The sequence below is a fragment of the Copadichromis virginalis genome, linkage group LG3 (assembly GCF_057382275.1).
Source record: "Copadichromis virginalis isolate Kocher_CV1m ecotype Utaka linkage group LG3, C_Virginalis_male_GT1.1, whole genome shotgun sequence".
NCBI classification, from domain to species: domain Eukaryota; kingdom Metazoa; phylum Chordata; class Actinopteri; order Cichliformes; family Cichlidae; genus Copadichromis; species Copadichromis virginalis.
The window spans coordinates 10877821-10895403 of record NC_140620.1 but is presented as its reverse complement, the minus strand read 5'-3'; the positions used below and the strand labels follow the sequence as shown (position 1 = coordinate 10895403).

The following is a 17583-nucleotide window of genomic DNA, read 5'->3' as shown; positions in this document are numbered from 1 at the left end:
GGTAAAACCACTATGCCAATCTCCTGGCTGGCTCGCCACTAGTTGTCACCCTTTTTAACTGAGTAGTCCAAATTCAGTCAAATCCACAGTAATCTGTCATACAAAGTCAAGAAAAAAACAATATTTGAGAATCTACTCTCGTTGGGTTCAGTTAGGATCGTAAGGAGACTGGCAGTGGTAACTCAACTTAAAGAAGGAATATCCCTCCACTCAGAATGAGACACTGACAACAACTTAAAGGGAGAAAAGTGATTTGAGTGTATTCAACATTTAAATGGTCCAAATCATAGACATGAACAAAACATTTAAATCATTTCAAACATGTAAATCTCAACAATGTACAACATATCATTTAAAGTGTAAATAAATGTATCAGGTAGGCTGTCCATTTCAGTTCAGTGCACTTAGTATTCAGTGTTCTTAGTAAGTGTTAATTGTCTTTAGTCACTGGTTTGCTTTTTTGTGCATCAGTTTTTTGTGTTAAGTGGAATCAGATCTGACCCAAAAAAAAAAGAAAAAAGTAACAACATAAAGTGTCCTGAGATCTCAGAAAAAAACGTTAATCCAAAAAAATTGCAAATCGTTATATCCTACCACCCTCAAAGGAAACAGGTGGCCTTCAGATTGAGAACGTCCTTTCTAGGGACCTCCAGTGGCATCCAGTCCTTAGATGGTACCGCTCGGTCCTTGCAGCAGATTTCTACCACATAAAAAAAAAACCAGCCTGCACACAACGTGCAGTGCAATCACTCACTTGTAAAATAAAACATGTGTTTCTCTAGTGTTATCCCTTTTTGTTCCTCACACATCACACATCTATACAGTTCTTATTGGCCAATAACAATTTATCAACAACAAAATACATTTCACTGCAAATCATGAAGCATGAAAAGTGTCTCCGTGGTGTGTTAGCTAAAACTTCACATGTACGCGCATTAGCCCAGGGAGCACATGTGGGTACGCTAGCATACTTTCCACGGCTAACACAGCTAAGCAATCGTTAGCAAGTTCTAAGACAAACATCACATTTCCGACAAGCACAGTATCCTGACTGGTTTTATGCTCAGAAACTGGACTATGAATCACAACTGAAACTGCAACTGTGAGACTCACCAGGATATTCTTCATAGAAAACATTAATTCCTTAGCGCAACACGTTACAGGACTGAATATCCACACAGCTTTGCGCATCTAGCTCCGTGCAGGCGGATGCAGTGAAAGAAAGTCACCACGCACGCGCTATGGTGCATTCATGGTACATGGGAAAACTCAGCATTTAACAAAACAGTAACACTTCAATTTAGAATAAAAACAGAATACAATTGAATACAATAAAATAACCATGGGTTACAGATACATATAGTCATCTTTTCTCTTTTACCATGTCTCTCTAATATTTGTATCTGTACCATGCTGCTGAGTGACTGCTGCTCGTCAAACACATTTCATTGCAATGTTGACCCTGTGCTAACTTGCATATGACAAATAAAACTGAAAACTGTGTGCTGAACTGCAGCATTCAATATTTAATATTTACTGTTATTTACACTTAACTAGATTAATGCGATGGTGTTGTGTTTATTATGTTGCTCTCTTTTTTTGCTTGTTTTCTTTGTTTTCTTTTCTTTTTTTCTCTCAACAGGCGATCCGGGAGATTTTTTCTTTTTAAGTGTCCTTTCTTACTGCCCCTCTTCCCCTCTGTTTTTCTTTTCTTTCATCTTTCTCTCTCCCTTTTCTTATCCTCCAGCCATGTCTTTCCCATCTGTAACAACTGAAAATAAAATAAAATGCTGGAAAGGATACTCCATCTGTTAGTCGAACCTCGGATACAGGAGGAACAATGCAGTTTGACATGGAGGAGATTGGGTCTTTGCAGTTGCATCACTTGGACACTGGAATAACTTACCAATTGATAGGAGGTAAACGGATTCCGCACAAAGACGTAAACACAAAGCGCGATTTGACGCATCAAAATCGGAAATATCGGCATTCTGTAAACTTTCAGCCCCGACAGCGTGTCTGTGTACATGCTGTCGGGGCTGAAAGTTGACAGCTCACAGATCCTGAGCTGCAGGTTTTTTCACTCTAACCAAAATTTACTGAACCGGCAGCAAAAGAAGATCAAAGCTACGCTTCACATTTGATAAACATCGTCATTAATTCCTTCTTGCCTTTGCTGTCCAGAAGGGGAGAGGCGAGTAAGGATTACTGGGTATAAAAGTTTTATGTAGAAGAAATCAGCTGTTATTCTATTTGTCTTCTGAGAGTTGAACAGTTCAGAAGATTGGCTTAAAGAAGTTCACAGTTGGGAATTCCAGCAGAGATGGGATCAACACAGAGAGTGATAAACTGCTGCCTAAACCGTGGACTTTGTGGACTGTGGACAAATTGATTACTTATTTTTTTGCTTTTTCCTCTGCTCCATTTTTGTCTTATTTTATTATAAGGTTAAAGAGCATTTGGATCACTATTGTTGTCCTGCTCGAGTATAACTCTCAGGAATTTTCAATGTTTTGTGGGTTATAACTTTGAGAAGATTTCCACTGTAATCCACTGGGGACTTAATTTCCAAGGGATGCTGCTTTTCTATTGGATCTTTTTTTATTATACGAAACAACCTGGATGTGCTCCTTCTCTTCTCCAGTCTCTCTCCTCTCAAGGATCATAAAAAAAATCAGCGTTAGTTTAGAGTAGTTTAATTAGATAGCGTAATAAAAGAAAAAACTAGATGAACTACTATTTCATAACCATTTTATTAGCCCATGTTATTAGTTAATAAACTACAATGACTCATCCAGCCTGAAAAGGTTTATTTTATTTTGTTTTCCTCTAACACACGAGCAAATTTTACAGCAAGTGCAGCAGTAAATGTACTGATGGTACATTTACTGCACTTGTACACCTAGGAATTCCCATTCACTACAAAATGCGGTAAAGTCGCTTTTTTTTTTTCTTGTTTTAATTTTTTAACCTTTGTACATGTTCATGAAATGATGATAATCTACAGATAAGTGTGTAAAGCTTAGTCATTTGAGCTCACTGATTCAAAAATGTTTGTCCTAGAGTCCTACTGTCAAATCATCAAGTGTATAAAGGCTTTCTTAAACATCATCAACCTTTTATGGAGACTTTTTGTACATCTTCATTTATGCTGTTTTTGTTCACCGTGTTCTGATCTTAAACCGGTTTATCCAGCGGATAAAAATAGTGTCATGTTCTGGATGAATCACAGCAATTTTCCACAGTCCCTGCTCTCATCCTCTAGGCAGAGTCATCATCAATCCTAGGACTAATGAAGCCGGTTGTATTTAAGACCAGCCTTCGCTAGAATGTCTGCTAACCTACTGGTTCTCAATTGACTCTGTCTAAGACTTCATAGTTCATGTTCAGTCATCCTAGGCTCATTCTTAGCTTTTGAACCTGTAAATATTACTATCACAACATGACTGTAAATAACACTGTTGTTCACTTCATTCTTAGCAGAGACATGAAAATTAAAAGAAAGCTGTTTTCTTGTTACACAATGGTGTAGTGGCGGCACTCCGTCTCTATTTCACTCTTCTGTACCGCCGTTAGGAGTCAGTCCGGCAACATGCATTGAAACGCGAGCTAGTCCAAGCATCCTTCTTGCAAACAATATGTTTATTGACACTTTTAGTTTACATGGCAAGACTCGGTCAAAAAACTGTGTTGCTTCCAGCTTATCCGACTCCCCAACTACGCAATAACAGTGTGCCAGAAGCCCAAAATACTAAAAAGCACATTAGAATGTTGCACTTCTATATTCTATACATTTAACAAACAGTATTTTAAAATCAACTAGAATTATATTCTTAACATCAAACATATATATTTCTCCTCTAATCATTTTACCAGTACCAATAAAATTAACCTTTAATTGGCTCTTACATCATCCGGCCCCTAATTGGTTAGGTGAGAGAACTAAACAATTACTAACTTACACATTAATCATTAAGAGCCAACCTAATTGTAATGTCCATGAACAAACATTCTTTCTCTTCATCGCTCGGATGAAGCCTCCTCCAGAAGACACAACTTGTTAACAGGTCTTTCCAGGATGTTGCTTTTAGTTTTTACTTTCAATCTTCGGACTGTTCCACTTGAGTCTGGCAACGTCTCAACCACTCTCCCCATGAGCCAGGAGTTGCGTGGAGAAGAACTGTCCACCAGCAGCACAAGATCTCCGACCACGAAGTTTCTTCTCGGTTTCAGCCACTTCTGGCGCTCTTGCAGAAGTGGAAGATATTCACGAGTCCATCTGGTCCAAAACAAATCTGCTAGGTACTGAACCTGTCTCCATCTTCTTCTGGCGTATGCATCATTTTTGTTGAAGACACCTGGAGGCATGAGGGGCTGTGACTTAAGCAGCAACAGATGGCTCGGCGTTAAAGCTTCAACGTCATTTATGTCATCTGAGACGCTTGTGAGAGGTCTGCCATTAATGATGCTTTCAATCTCACACAGTATCGTATGAAGACAATCTTCATTTGGCACTTGTTCCTTCAAGAGAGAGCTGAGAATTCGACACACTGTTCGAATTTGTCTCTCCCAAACTCCACCTTGATGTGAAGCAGCCGGGCTGTTAAAAATCCACTTTATACCTTTTGGTTGTAGGACTCTTTCTATTTTGTCGTTATCCAGTCTTTGAATGGCTTCCCTCAACTCCCTTTCCGCTGCCACAAAGTTTGTGCCATTATCTGACCTCATGATGGTAAATTGACCTCTTCTGCAGATGAAACGTCGAATCGCGTTGATACAGGAGTCTGTGTCAAGACTGTCTGCAACTTCAATATGCACAGCTCTGAGAGTGAGGCAGGTAAACATGACACCATATCTTTTGACAGTACCCCGGCCCCGCTTGACATCAAATGGGCCAAAGTAGTCGACACCAGTGTTTGTAAACGGAGGTTTGTCTGGTAGAAGACTGTCTTCAGGTAAGTCTGCCATCTTCTGCTCACCAACCCTTCCAGAAATCCTACGGCAAGTTTGACATTTGTTGATTATCTTTCTAATTGCCGAATTGGCTTGAGGAATCCAATATCTGCATCGCAATTGCGCCAGCACATAATTGCGACCGCAGTGACCAGTTCGTTGATGGATGTCTCTCAAAATGATTTCAGAGATTTTGCTGTGTTTAGAAAGAATTGCTGGTTGTTTTGCATTTTCTGGCAAGAGTGATTTATTGAGTCTGCCGCCAACTCTCAGCATCCCATCTCGAAGAACTGGGTCTAATTTGAACAGCTGGCTGCTACAACTGAGCTGTCCTCCCTCCTGTAGGATTTTGATCTCCTCTCCATGATGTTGTTTCTGGCTGAAACGAACAATTATTGATTTGGCAGCCTCAAGATCCTCCAAAGCAAGCGCTTTCTTTCCCATTGCAGATTTAAATGTCCTCATGTGCACTTGCAACTTTAACCTTTGCTTTTCGGGATCATTTTCATTTTTCTGGACTATTTTTGAGTACTGTTTTCTTTCTTCTTTTAACATCCGCAGCACCTTCCTTAGCTTCATTATCCAGGCTACTGCTCTTTTCAGTTTATTCCAGTCTGAATAGTAGTCTATCACACGTTTCATTGGTTCCATGCCTTCCTCAACTGTCAGTATATTAACCGTTGCTGAAGTCTTGACTTCTGGATCATTTTGAAGGTTTTCCTTCTTTCTCACTGGCTGTTCTGGCCATTCGTTTTCGTCTAGAAGATAGTTCGGCCCGTGAATCCATGAACCTCCTTCCAACAGATCTTTTGCCTTTAAGCCTCTGCTTGCTTGATCTGCAGGATTGTCTGCCGATGTCACATACTTCCATTGTGATGGCCTGGTTGCTTCTCGAATCAGTGAAACTCTATTTGCAACAAATGTTTTGAAGCGAGATGTTTCGCTATCAATGTATCTAAGCACAGTTGTGCTGTCCGTCCAGAAGACTGATTGTTGCAGAGGAACTTGAAGTTCTTGTCGCAGTAATCTGTCCATCCTCACTGAAATCACTGCTGCAGTCAGCTCAAGCCTAGGAATTGTGACTTGCTTGAGCGGAGAAACTCTGGATTTCCCAATGAGAAAGGCACAATGTCTCTTGCCTCGTCTATTTTCCATCAACAGGTAAGAGACAGTTCCATATGCATAATCTGAAGCATCGGAAAAATGGTGCAACTGCGCAACAACAGTGCATCCGAAACCTGTAGGCTTTAGGCATCTACTCACATGGAAGTTGGAGAGGAGTACAATGTCTTCTTTCCATTTTTTCCAAATTTTTGCATGCTTTTCATTGATCTCCTTGTCCCAACCATGCTGCTCTTTACAGAGATCTTTCAACAAAAGCTTTGCAGGTAAGATGACTGGTGCTAGAAAGCCAAGAGGGTCATAAATTGAATTAATGACTGACAAAATGCCTCTTCTGGTCATTGGCTTGTCTTGCAACCTTATAGTGTAAGTGAAGGTATCTGTTTCTGTGTTCCACTGTACACCTAGAGTTCTCTCAACTGGCAAAGTGTCATGCCTAAGATCCAGATCTTTCACCTCGTTGGCTCTGTGTTCTTCAGGAATTGACATCAACACTTTCCTACTGTTACTTGTCCATTTTGTTAATGTAAACCCTCCACTGGTACACAGAGCACGGAGATCACTGACTAACTTCACTGCAGCCTTTTCAGTAGCTACACTTTTAAGACAGTCATCTACGTAGAAGTTGCACAGGACTGTCTGAACAGCTTCTGGAGATGCTTCTTCCTTGTGATCTTCTGCCGTTCTTCTTAGCGCATATGAGGCGACACTTGGTGAGGAAGTTGCTCCAAAGAGGTGCACCATCATCCTATATTCCTTCATGGGCTCATCCAGCTTGCCATCTGGCCACCAGAGAAAACGAAGAAGATCAGCATCTCTTTCTGGTACATTGACTTGGTAAAACATTGATTCAATGTCTGCTATCAGCGCTACTAGCTCTTCGCGGAATCTTAAAAGAACACCCACCAGTGTGTTAGTCAGATCCGGTCCCTGCAGTAACTCCTTGTTTAGAGACATATCCTGGTATGAAGCCGTACAGTCGAACACGACCCGCAACTTTCTCTTCTTCGGGTGATACACCCCATGGTGTGGTATATAGAACACTCTGTTGTCGTCACGGCTCAACTGGTGGTCTGGCACTGGAACTGCATAGCCCTTGGTGATGATGTTTTCCATGAAGCACTTATAATCTTCAAAAAACTGAGGATTCTTCTTAAACTTCCTGAACAAACATGCTATCCGCTGCTCCGCAACACAATGGTTGTTTGGCATTTGAAGATTCTCATTCTTAAGTGGCAATCCAATGTTATAGTGTCCATTTTCGAAGGTCGTTGTCTTTTCTACTGCTCGTAGAAACTGTTTGTCTTCTTGTGACATTTCCTCTTTGTCATCATAATTACGTTCTGAAAAATCAATGTTATACTGTTGGACCAGTAGCTTCTCAACTTCCACTAAGGAGATTCGGCTCACTGAGAAATGTGGTTCTTTGTTTTCTTAGTCATTTAGTTCTTTTCTTATAGGTCCATTCACAACCCAACCAATGGTGGTCTTCACTGCATAAGGACCTCCATTATGTCCATTAATGACACGCCATGGCTCCATTGCTTTTGCACAGTTGGCTCCTATAAGCAGGTCTACATTAGCCTCTATCTCTGGTAGCCTCACTTCATGTAGATAAGGCCACTTCTGGATGTCTGACTGCTTGGGTATGTTTCCACTACTCACAGGTATACTAGTGTGAGTGAACACTTTGGATAAGTCAACGAACTTGGAATCTTCCAACCCACACACTTCCAGGTCTGATATAACAAAACTGTTCATGAGTTTCTGTTCTCCTGGTTTTTCTTGACTCATGGTACTTAGAAGTATCCGTGTAGGCTTTCCTTTAACATTCAGTTTCCTTTGTAGATCTTCCGTGCAGAATGTTGCCGTGCTTCCCGGGTCCAAAAAGGCATATGTCTCTATATATTTATCACTCATTTTAGATTTGATCCTGACTGGTACTATAGAGAGCACACACTCCTCTTCTCTGGCCCCTGTAAGCCTACAAGTCTCTTGACTGACAGGAACTTGAGCACAAGGTGCCTCATTACCATCAGTAACATCCTTCCTTTCTGTTTCCACAGAACTTTCTTTTTTCCCCATGTGCAGAATGTCTGGGTGCTTTAGTGAACACTCTTTACACTCCATTCTGCGCTTGCAGAACTTGCTGAGATGCCCATAAACTAAACATCCAAAACAGAGTCCCTTTGACTTCAAGAAATCCACACGTTCTTTGTGTGGTTGATTCTTAATCTTTCCACAAGAAGCAAGAGTGTGAGGCTGCTGACAATACAAACATGGCTTCTCAAAGGCACTCACTGTCTTGATTGAATTTTCGGTTTTAACGTTTGTTTCTTGTAGTCTTTTGTTCTCGGCGGAAATGTTGGTGGCAAAACTGCTTCCTCGAAACTCCTTCTTTGCTGGATATTTTTCCCTTTGGTCAGTCTTTTCACTTGTCGCTGCACGGTTGTCTGGGATATTACTAAAGCCATAGCTATTTTAGCCTGGCGGTCTATAAAGTTCACCAAATCTGCAAATCTTGCTCTTTTGCCCCTCTTTTCTTGGAGTTCAAATGCTTCTACGCGCCAACGTTCTCTGGTTTTGTAGGGCAGCTTGGATATCACTGTGCGTAGATTGGTTGGATTACCCATCTCTTCCAAAAATTCAACATCCTCCATGGTGTTGCGACATCCAGTCAGGAACATAGCATAGGCATTTAATGCCTTTGCATCGTCATTTTTCACTTACGGCCATTTGAGTGCTTTCTCAATGAATGCGCTTGCGATCCTTAGCTCATCTCCATAGTGCTTATGTAGCAACCGTCTGGCCTCACGGTAACCTTTGCTAGGAGTCATGTGTACACAACTGCGAATTAGCTCCTGTGGTTCGCCAGCAGTGAACTGTTCCAAAAAATACAGCTTATCTTGCTCGTTATCAGTCTTTTGCTCTACTGCATGTTCGAAGGCTCTTATGAAGGCCTTATACTGTAGTGCATCACCTTTAAAAACAGGAATGTCCTTTGATGGCAACTGAGCCAACTGCTGCTGTTTCACAAGTAACTCAGTGATTACATTCTGTTTCTGCATGACCGACAATAGATCATCACTTCTGTCAACGTGAGCATTAAGCCCATGAGTGGAGACTGGATGAGACAGTTGTGGTACCTGTGAGTTTTGCACTTGTGAATTAGCGTGACTACTCACATCAGCTTGTTGTGGGAGCATTATGCCAACTCTTTCCTTTTTAACTTCTCGACCTTGCGATCTTTGTATTGACACATAACTGCTCAGACCATCTTCAGATCTTTCATATTCTTTGAGCACCTTTAATTTTGCTTGACTTTCCGCTAATGCAGTCTCCAACTCTAACTCCTCCTTTTCCGCTTTGACTCTTGCTGTTTCCAGCTCAAGATGTTGCCTAATCCTGGCCAACTCCAACTCAAGTTCTTGCCTTTTCTTCAATGCTGCAGCTCGTTCCAGCAAGGCTGCGTGTTCTGCCTCCTGTTTAGCACGAGTGGAGGAAACTCTGGATGTTGTAGATGCTCGGCTGACTTGAGACCCATGCGAGCTATGAACTGCATCCTTTCTAGCTCCAACCTGTGATGCGCTGTCATCTGGGTTAACAGCTTCTTCCAAGCCATCTCTGTTAACTTGCATGTTCTTCCCACCTCTCTTTCATCTGCCATCTTATAAGTTGCAGGGGTTTATTGGCTCAAGTTGCATGCACTATTTGTCTTCTGCTTAGAAACTTTAATAGACATAGTGTAAACCAGCTTCATAACATGCCAAAAACTCCGCATTGACTGCATCAAATCCTGTTTTACAACATGCAGTCCCACGGGCAGAGAGAGAAAAAGGAGTGCGGGGTTGACGACGGCACGCAGTGAAGTTTCACTTTCGTTTTCCACCAAACTTAACAAGCCTCTAAAAGACGTCGTTTTCCTCTTATGGCACGAAGTAATAAGAGAGTTTGTTACCTTCTTCTAAAGAATAATCCAAAGAAATGTCCGGTTCTGTGCCAGCATCCTTAAGCAGCGCTTCTTATCTTACATTCCGCTTAGCTGCGCCCTTCCATCGCTGTGCAGCCGATCCTCCACATATCGGTGAAGCTAGTTTTTTGACTTATGTAGTGGCGGCACTCCGTCTCTATTTCACTCTTCTGTACCGCCGTTAGGAGTCAGTCCGGCAACATGCATTGAAACGCGAGCTAGTCCAAGCATCCTTCTTGCAAACAATATGTTTATTGACACTTTTAGTTTACATGGCAAGACTCGGTCAAAAAACTGTGTTGCTTCCAGCTTATCCGACTCCCCAACTACGCAATAACAGTGTGCCGGAAACCCAAAATACTAAAAAGCGCATTAGAATGTTGCACTTCTATATTCTATACATTTAACAAACAGTATTTTAAAATCAACTAGAATTTTATTCTTAACATCAAACATATATATTTCTCCTCTAATCATTTTACCAGTACCAATAAAATTAACCTTTAATTGTCTCTTACAAATGGGTTTATTAAATAATTGTTATACCTGAATATGATTACATTTTTCTTTCACATTACCTGATTCTTTACTTCCACAATGGAATTATCATTTTTTATTGGATTTAAATAAAGTAAATGAAACAGACAAAAGAACAGAATTCAAAGATCAGAAACATTTCATATATGGAGTTAAACATGAATCATTGTTTCAACAATATATTGTTGTCATAAACAGACAAGAAGACAACAACAAACTGCTCCTCCCATTCAACACATGTCAGTCCATATCCCAGCAAACTAAATCAGAAAGAAAGAAACAGTGAGAACTAAAAGAGAAACAAAGAGCTTTGGAACAACGAGGCAGCAGGAGGACAGCTGCAGTTTAACAGCTTCAACTCACTGACAGGAAACAACATTAGAAACATCATCATCCTCAACTCATCTGCTGCACTGACACTGACACCTTCAACGGACACACCTTCACTTTACCATCAGTGCTAATATACGGAAACATCCTGTGAGTGAAAGTGTGTGTGAAGGTGTGTATGTGTGTGTTAGTATCAGGATCAGAGAACGACAGCTTTCCTCTGTTCCAGTCCAGATTCACTCTGATCCTCTGGAGCTTCTTCTCTACTGAGAGAACAGTTGATGGAGCTGATGGCGAGTGTGCTGAGTATTTATCTTGATAGAACAATATTCCCCACAATCCAGACAGTATGCTTCCCTTTCTCTCCATAGACTCTGCAAATACACCCAGTACCCACCGTGTACTGTCTCCAACCTCAACATCCCAGCTGTGAGTCCCTGAGTTAAAGCCCTCAGAGCCCAGGACAGAGCAGGAATAATCAAACCTCTCTGGATTATCAGGAAGCTGCTGCCTCTCTCCTCCTCTCACACTGGTCAGATCTTCAGACAGGATGAGATATGGATTTGCAGTGTTTGGGTCCAGAATGAGAGGAGTGTAGGAGACCATGTCCTTCATCTTCTTCCAGATGTTGAAGGTCAGGTTGCCCAGGTGTTTGGCCTGGTCTATCAGAGCTCCTGAGGGCAGCTGTGGATCATCCAGCAGGGGGCAGCGCTGGACTCTTTCCACTGCAGCCTTGTAGTTGTGCAGGAATGAGACGTCTTCAGCTCTCAGCTCCTCCTCTGTGGCTCTGACTGTGTCTGAAAGAGCTGCTATCTCTCTGCTCAGAGCCTCCATCTTCTCCTCCATCATCCCACTCTTCTGCTCCTCTTCCTCCCTCAGTGCAGCCAGCCTGGCCTCCTCTTCCTCTGCTAGAAACTGGTGAAGCTTCTTAAACTGCTCCTTAATCTGCCTCTCTGTGTGTCGGGCCTGGACCTTAATGTGTTCTGCTGTTTGATCAAACTTCACTTTAACTTCTTCACAAACCTTTAACTTCTTCTTTAAGGGCTCCAAATTTTCCTGAATTATCTTCTTGTGTTGTCGTGCAACATCATCAATGAGTCCAAATCTGTGTGTGGCGTGTCTTTCTGAGGTACAGCAGACGACACACACTGGCTGCTGATGGTCCAGACAGTAGAGTCTGAGTATCTCCTGGGGGTGCAGAAAGCAGAGATCCTCCTCTGATCTGGAAGCCATTGAGTCTGTGAGTGAAGCTGAAAACAGCAGACAGGAAGTACAGTCAGTCCTGGCTCCCCTCCCTCCTCTACCACCTTCACTGAAACTTCCTTTGAGTCGTGTTTTTGCTCAAACTCACATTCAGTGTGTGGAGCGTCAGCAGCTTGAAGCAGCAGTGTTGGAGTTTTCCACTTTCTTTCTCCTGTGGCTGGATTTACTCAGAGGAAGCTGCAAGTTTGGACTGAACTCAGTCTGATAGCCTGTGCATCTCTCTTAGATGAGAAAGAACAACAGCCTGTTTCCTGGTTTGCTGCATTTGATAACCATGAGGGGAGGAGAAAAATGTTGCTTCACCTGTAACTCAGGTGTGTTTCATTCCAGAGCTAAACTGTAATCCTGTCACAAGCTAACAAGCTACAAAATAGATTTTGCTCCATTTTAGCTGCACAGGTCACAGAATGAAACCTTTTCTGAAGCTGAGAAAATACAATGTTACTCAGTTGTGCAGCTGTTTAGCAGCTTTTATTTTAGACTTTCACTAGCTGGGCCCATATCCTCATTTTAGGTTGGCAGCATGTTTTTAGTAGACAAAGGCGAGTGGCTTAAACAAGAACTGAGCTACGGTTTGGGGAAGGCCTCGAAGGGAACTGGCGGCAGCTCCCTTGATTTGCCAGATCCCCATGAATGCATCCCCTACAAGCTGTAAGAACTGTGCGTTACGATGGTCAAAGACCTCTGCAGTAATGTAAGTGGTAGGCAGGCTGGTGAAGATAAGTAGCCCCTTGCCTCAATAAGATGGTCTAGGATTGTGGATGACTACACAAAATTAGGCAGAATTGGCAGGAGAAGAGATCAAAGGCAATTCTGGACAATTAAAGACCTCTATAGATAAATGAAGGGAACCCTCAATTAGGTAGCAACATGGCTTAACTCTGAATTGAAACAGTGACGTATGCTGGAAATTTGAGACTTGTGGTAATGGCTTGATTGTTCATAAATAATTTACGTGAGCTTGTCTTAGAGTAGAAGACAGAGAGGGGGTACCTGGCTCTTTAATTTACTTTTGGTAAGGTAGCGATAACTACTGTGCCGATTTCTGAAACAAACAAAGGTAATGGTGAGCAGTTTTGGAAGGGTTGGCTGACTTGAAAGAATGATTAGAGGAGAACTGCCTTCTATAATGATAACCCCCAAAACCGGCAGAGAGCCGAGTACAATAACACCAATCCGAACAACTGAACCTCATAGAAAATGATAATGCATTTGGGGTATTGTCAGAACCAAATGCAACAGAAGGCAAAGTTCAGATGTATTAAAAGGAGTCTTAGAGGACAGAACCTGGCCCTGGAGGGGTGGTAGGACGATAACCGGCAACCCAGTGCCGATAAATTGTTGTTGTTTTTTTTTTGGGGGGGGGGGGGGGGGGGGTTCGGCAAATGATAGATTTCAGAAGCTGCCAGTCCAGTGCCGGAAAAGTGAGTTGTTGTGTTATGTGAAGGAAGGTTAGGGAAGAGAGAACCTGTGTGCTCTCTGCTCCGATTCCACTTTATTTTCTTTTTCCATTTTTTCCGGTGCTTCTTGCTAGCCGGTAACATACATACTCTGCAGCAACACAGTGCCATCTAGTGGCTGATACAAACATAGGTCAACAAGTTACACCTCCCTTCTTTAAAAAAAAAAAAAGAACAAAACAGCAAAGCAACTCAGGCTTGTAAAATTTGTCTGGCAACTGAAATTACGGGAATAAACATCCTGAGCAACATCCATTAATGTCATAGCATTCGGCTCAATACTGGCTACATCATTAACATAATAAATAGATGCATTTAGTGACATCATTGGAACAACAAACATGTGAACAGCCTTTCTTTTTTTTTTCCACCTGCAGCCTTTACAATATTACAGGTCCAAGACCTGTCTTGGTTTAGTTTTTTTTTTTTTTTTTTTTTTTTTTTTAAGTTAACATGTTCTTTATTTCTTTTTTTTTTTTTTTTTTTTTTGTCTTGGTTTAGTAACGCGCCCATATCGAGTTGTGTATCTGGGTGTTGTCTTTATCAGGGGATCCACAGGCGGGGGCTGAGAAACCACAGCGCTGTCATTGCTGTTGACTGTCGGTTGAATGAACTCCTCACCTCCTACGCTGTTTCTGCCTTCGCCGAGGTGTCGGCGGTTACGGCGATAAACTTGTCCTGTATCTGTGGTTATGTTGTAGCTTCTGGACGCGTCTGCACAACTCGTGACCACAGCTGGTTTCCAGGAACCATCTTGTTGACGGAACTGGACCGGTGTGCCAGGATATAGTCGAGGCAGATTTCGGGCTGCTCTGTTGAAATAAGTCTGCTGGCGCTGCTGGCAGACTTCTCTCCTCACACGCACTGTTTGCTGGCAAACTACTTGTGGTTCCAGCTGTTTTGGTGTGGCAGGGAGGATGGAGCGGAGTCTCCGGCTCATGAGTAGTTATGCAGGCGACTTTAAGTTGTCCACGGGGGTGTTCCGGTATTCTAATAGGCTCAAGTAGGGATCCTTATGTTCAGCTTTGGCCTTGTCCAGTAGTTTTTTTGCTGTCTGGAAGTCTTTTTGGCTAGGCCGTTGCTCTGTGGGTAATGGGGGCTAGTAGTGTTGTGGGTGAAACTCCATGACTTTGAGAACTGTTGGAAATTACTTGAAGCATAGCACGGGCCGTTATCACTAATCACTGACTCTGGAATATCATGCCTGGCCATGGCTGACTTTAGTTTGCGGATCACTGCTTCTGCAGTGCAGCTGTACAGTCTTTCCAACTCGAAGAACCTACTATAGTAATCTACGATGATGATGTAGTCTTCCGAGTTCCAAGTAAACAGATTAGTTGCTATAACCTGCCACAGTCTTTCTGGTATTGCATTTGACAGCAGGGGTTCCTTGGGGTTAGCAGTTTGTCTTTCCTGGCATGTGCTGCAGGCTCCAACTGCTTCCTCAATCTGCTTTCCCATGCTTGGCCAAAACAGAAGGTCTCTGGCTCTGTTTTTACTCTTTTCTATGCCCATATGGCTGGAGTGAATCCGATCTATCATGTCCTTTCTGAACCTTTTTGGGATCATTTTCTCTCCTTTAAACATGATCCCATATATCAGTGAGATCTCATCCCTGTGGTTCCAAAACTCCTGGATGTCAGGCGGACATTGAGACCTTTTATCCGGCCATCCACCCAATGTGGTCCTTCTCAGAGTGTTAAGCTGAGGGTCCTGGCCTGTTTTGTTTCTTATCTGATCAGTGACAGGCATGTTGCTGAGGACTGAGTGGATCTGCGCATCCATCCCGTCACATAGTGATTTATCGTAGAACTCTATGGATTTCCGGGAGAGCGAGTCGGCTACCGGGATGTCTTTCCCTGGCTTGTGGATGATGCTGATGTTATACTTTTGCAGCTGTAGTATCATCCTCTGTAGCCGTGGTGGTGCTGATACTAGTGGCTTTTTGAGTACTCTAGTGGCTTTTGGTCCGATTCAATGGTCACATGTTGACCGTACATTTACTCGTGGAACCGCTTGCAGCCAAAGAGAACAGCATACAGTTCCTTTTCTATTTGGGCATAGTTCTGCTCAGTGCTGTTAAGTGACTTGGATGTGTAGGCGACTGGCTTGCTGTCTTGCAGCATCACAGCATCGAGGCCACTTTTGGGTGCATTGACCTGGAGTCGTAGCGCGTTCTTGGGGTTGAAGAAGGAGAGAACTGAGCCTGGTTCTCTAGTGATCAGCTCCTTCATTTGTTGAAAGGATCTGTCATGGTTCTTGTCCCATACAAACTCACTGTCCTGGTTTAACAGCTGGCGGAGCGGCACGTTTATCTCTGACAGGTGTGGGGCAAATCTTGCTAAATAATTAACCATCCCCAGCACTGTTTCCAGTTCTCCCCTGTTCTGCGGGGGCGCCATGTCTTGGACTGCTTTTACTTTTTGTGGCTCTGGTTTTAGTCCTTCGTGTGACAATGTGTGACCGAAGTAACTGACCTCTTTGACGCAGATGGTGCACTTGTCAGGGTTCAGTTTTACACTTCTCTCCCTGCTGCATGGTCCTCATGTTGTCATCATGCTCCTGTTTGGCTCCTCCGAAGACCAACACGTCGTCCACAATGGCTGCCACGCCCCTCAGGCCTTTGTAGGGCTCATCCACGCGTCACTGGAACTCTTCCTGGGCTGAGAGTATCCCGAATGGCAGCCTGGTGAAGCGGTACCTGCCAAACACAGTATTAAATGTGGTTAACAGAGATGATTCGTGGCTTAGTTTAATGGCCCAGTAGCCTGATCTGGCATCCAAAACACTAAAATACTTGGCCCCAGGAAGTTTTATGGTGACATCCTCCAAGGTGGGTAGAGGGTAATGGGGTCTTTGTATGGCCTTGTTGAGGGGTCTGGGGTCCAGCCACTAGATGGCAACACCATCTAGTGGCTGATGCAAACATAGATCAACATGTTATATTTCCTGGTTTGTTGTATTTGAGTGAAGATGGCCATGTTTCTGGAAGGCATGGATAGCCTGGAAGCCTAGGTGCAGCTGTCCTTGAAACTCCATCTTGGCAAAGTCTGTCATCAAGAACTCGGGCTCGGCCATCGATGAGGAGAGAGATTTAAAACTGATCTTCTTGGGCATTTTAACCTGGGAAACTATTCCTCTTCTTATGTAATGTGTGGCGATCTCTGACCATTTCATCTGTATTTGGGTACCCACAGTCAAGCAGTTTCAGTTCTGTAATAAACTGTTCAAATGCCTCATTTTCACCCTGCATCTTTTCATGGAACCTATATCTGGCGTAGATTGGGTTAGCTTTCAGTGTGATGTAATCGTAGTACATTTGAAGCTTTCGGGAGTCGTCTGCGGTGAGCATCCACGTGTTGTAGACATCCCGTCCCTTCTCACTGACCCATAGAAGAAGGTAGCTGCATTTGTCTGCCTCCTCCTTCCCCCGAAGAGGACCAGCGAACATCAGCTCGGCGAGCTGCTTGAAGCGCCGCCATGCCTCGGGCAGGTTGCTAGAGTCCCAATCCATGCGCGGTGTGGGAACGCCGTAAGCCTCAATGTCTGCACTGTCCAACGGCGAGGGATTGCGTAGAAAACCGCTACTCTGACACTACTCTGCAGCAACACAGTGCCATCTAGTGGCTGATGCAAAACATAGATCAACATGTTATATTTCCTGGTTTGTTGCATTTGAGTGACATAAAGGCCAGAAATTCATTCAACTTCCTCTTATAAATTTGCAAGCTGTACAGCTATGGAAGCCCGTTTTCACCACACACAAAAAAGTATCCATATCTTGAAATTTCGAGATATTTTTCTCAAAATTTTGAATAGTAACTCGAAATTTTGAGAAAATAACTCGACAGTTCGAGTTATGGATACTTTTTTTTGTGTGGCGGAAACGGGCTTCCATAGCCAGCACAGTGCATATGTTTGTTGCAGGTCAGAAATGAAACCTTTTCT

At 43.0% G+C, this 17583-nt stretch overlaps 1 protein-coding gene across 1 annotated transcript; it reads right to left on the bottom strand.

Annotated features, from left to right (window-relative positions):
* Positions 1 to 10327: 10327 nt before the first annotated feature.
* LOC146712732 (nuclear factor 7, brain-like) lies at positions 10328 to 12156 on the bottom strand. Its single transcript, XM_085452178.1, has one exon. It carries the CDS (start codon positions 12143 to 12145, stop codon positions 10979 to 10981), a length of 1167 nt encoding a protein of 388 aa, XP_085308304.1. The 5' UTR covers positions 12146 to 12156; the 3' UTR covers positions 10328 to 10978.
* Positions 12157 to 17583: the final 5427 nt, after the last annotated feature.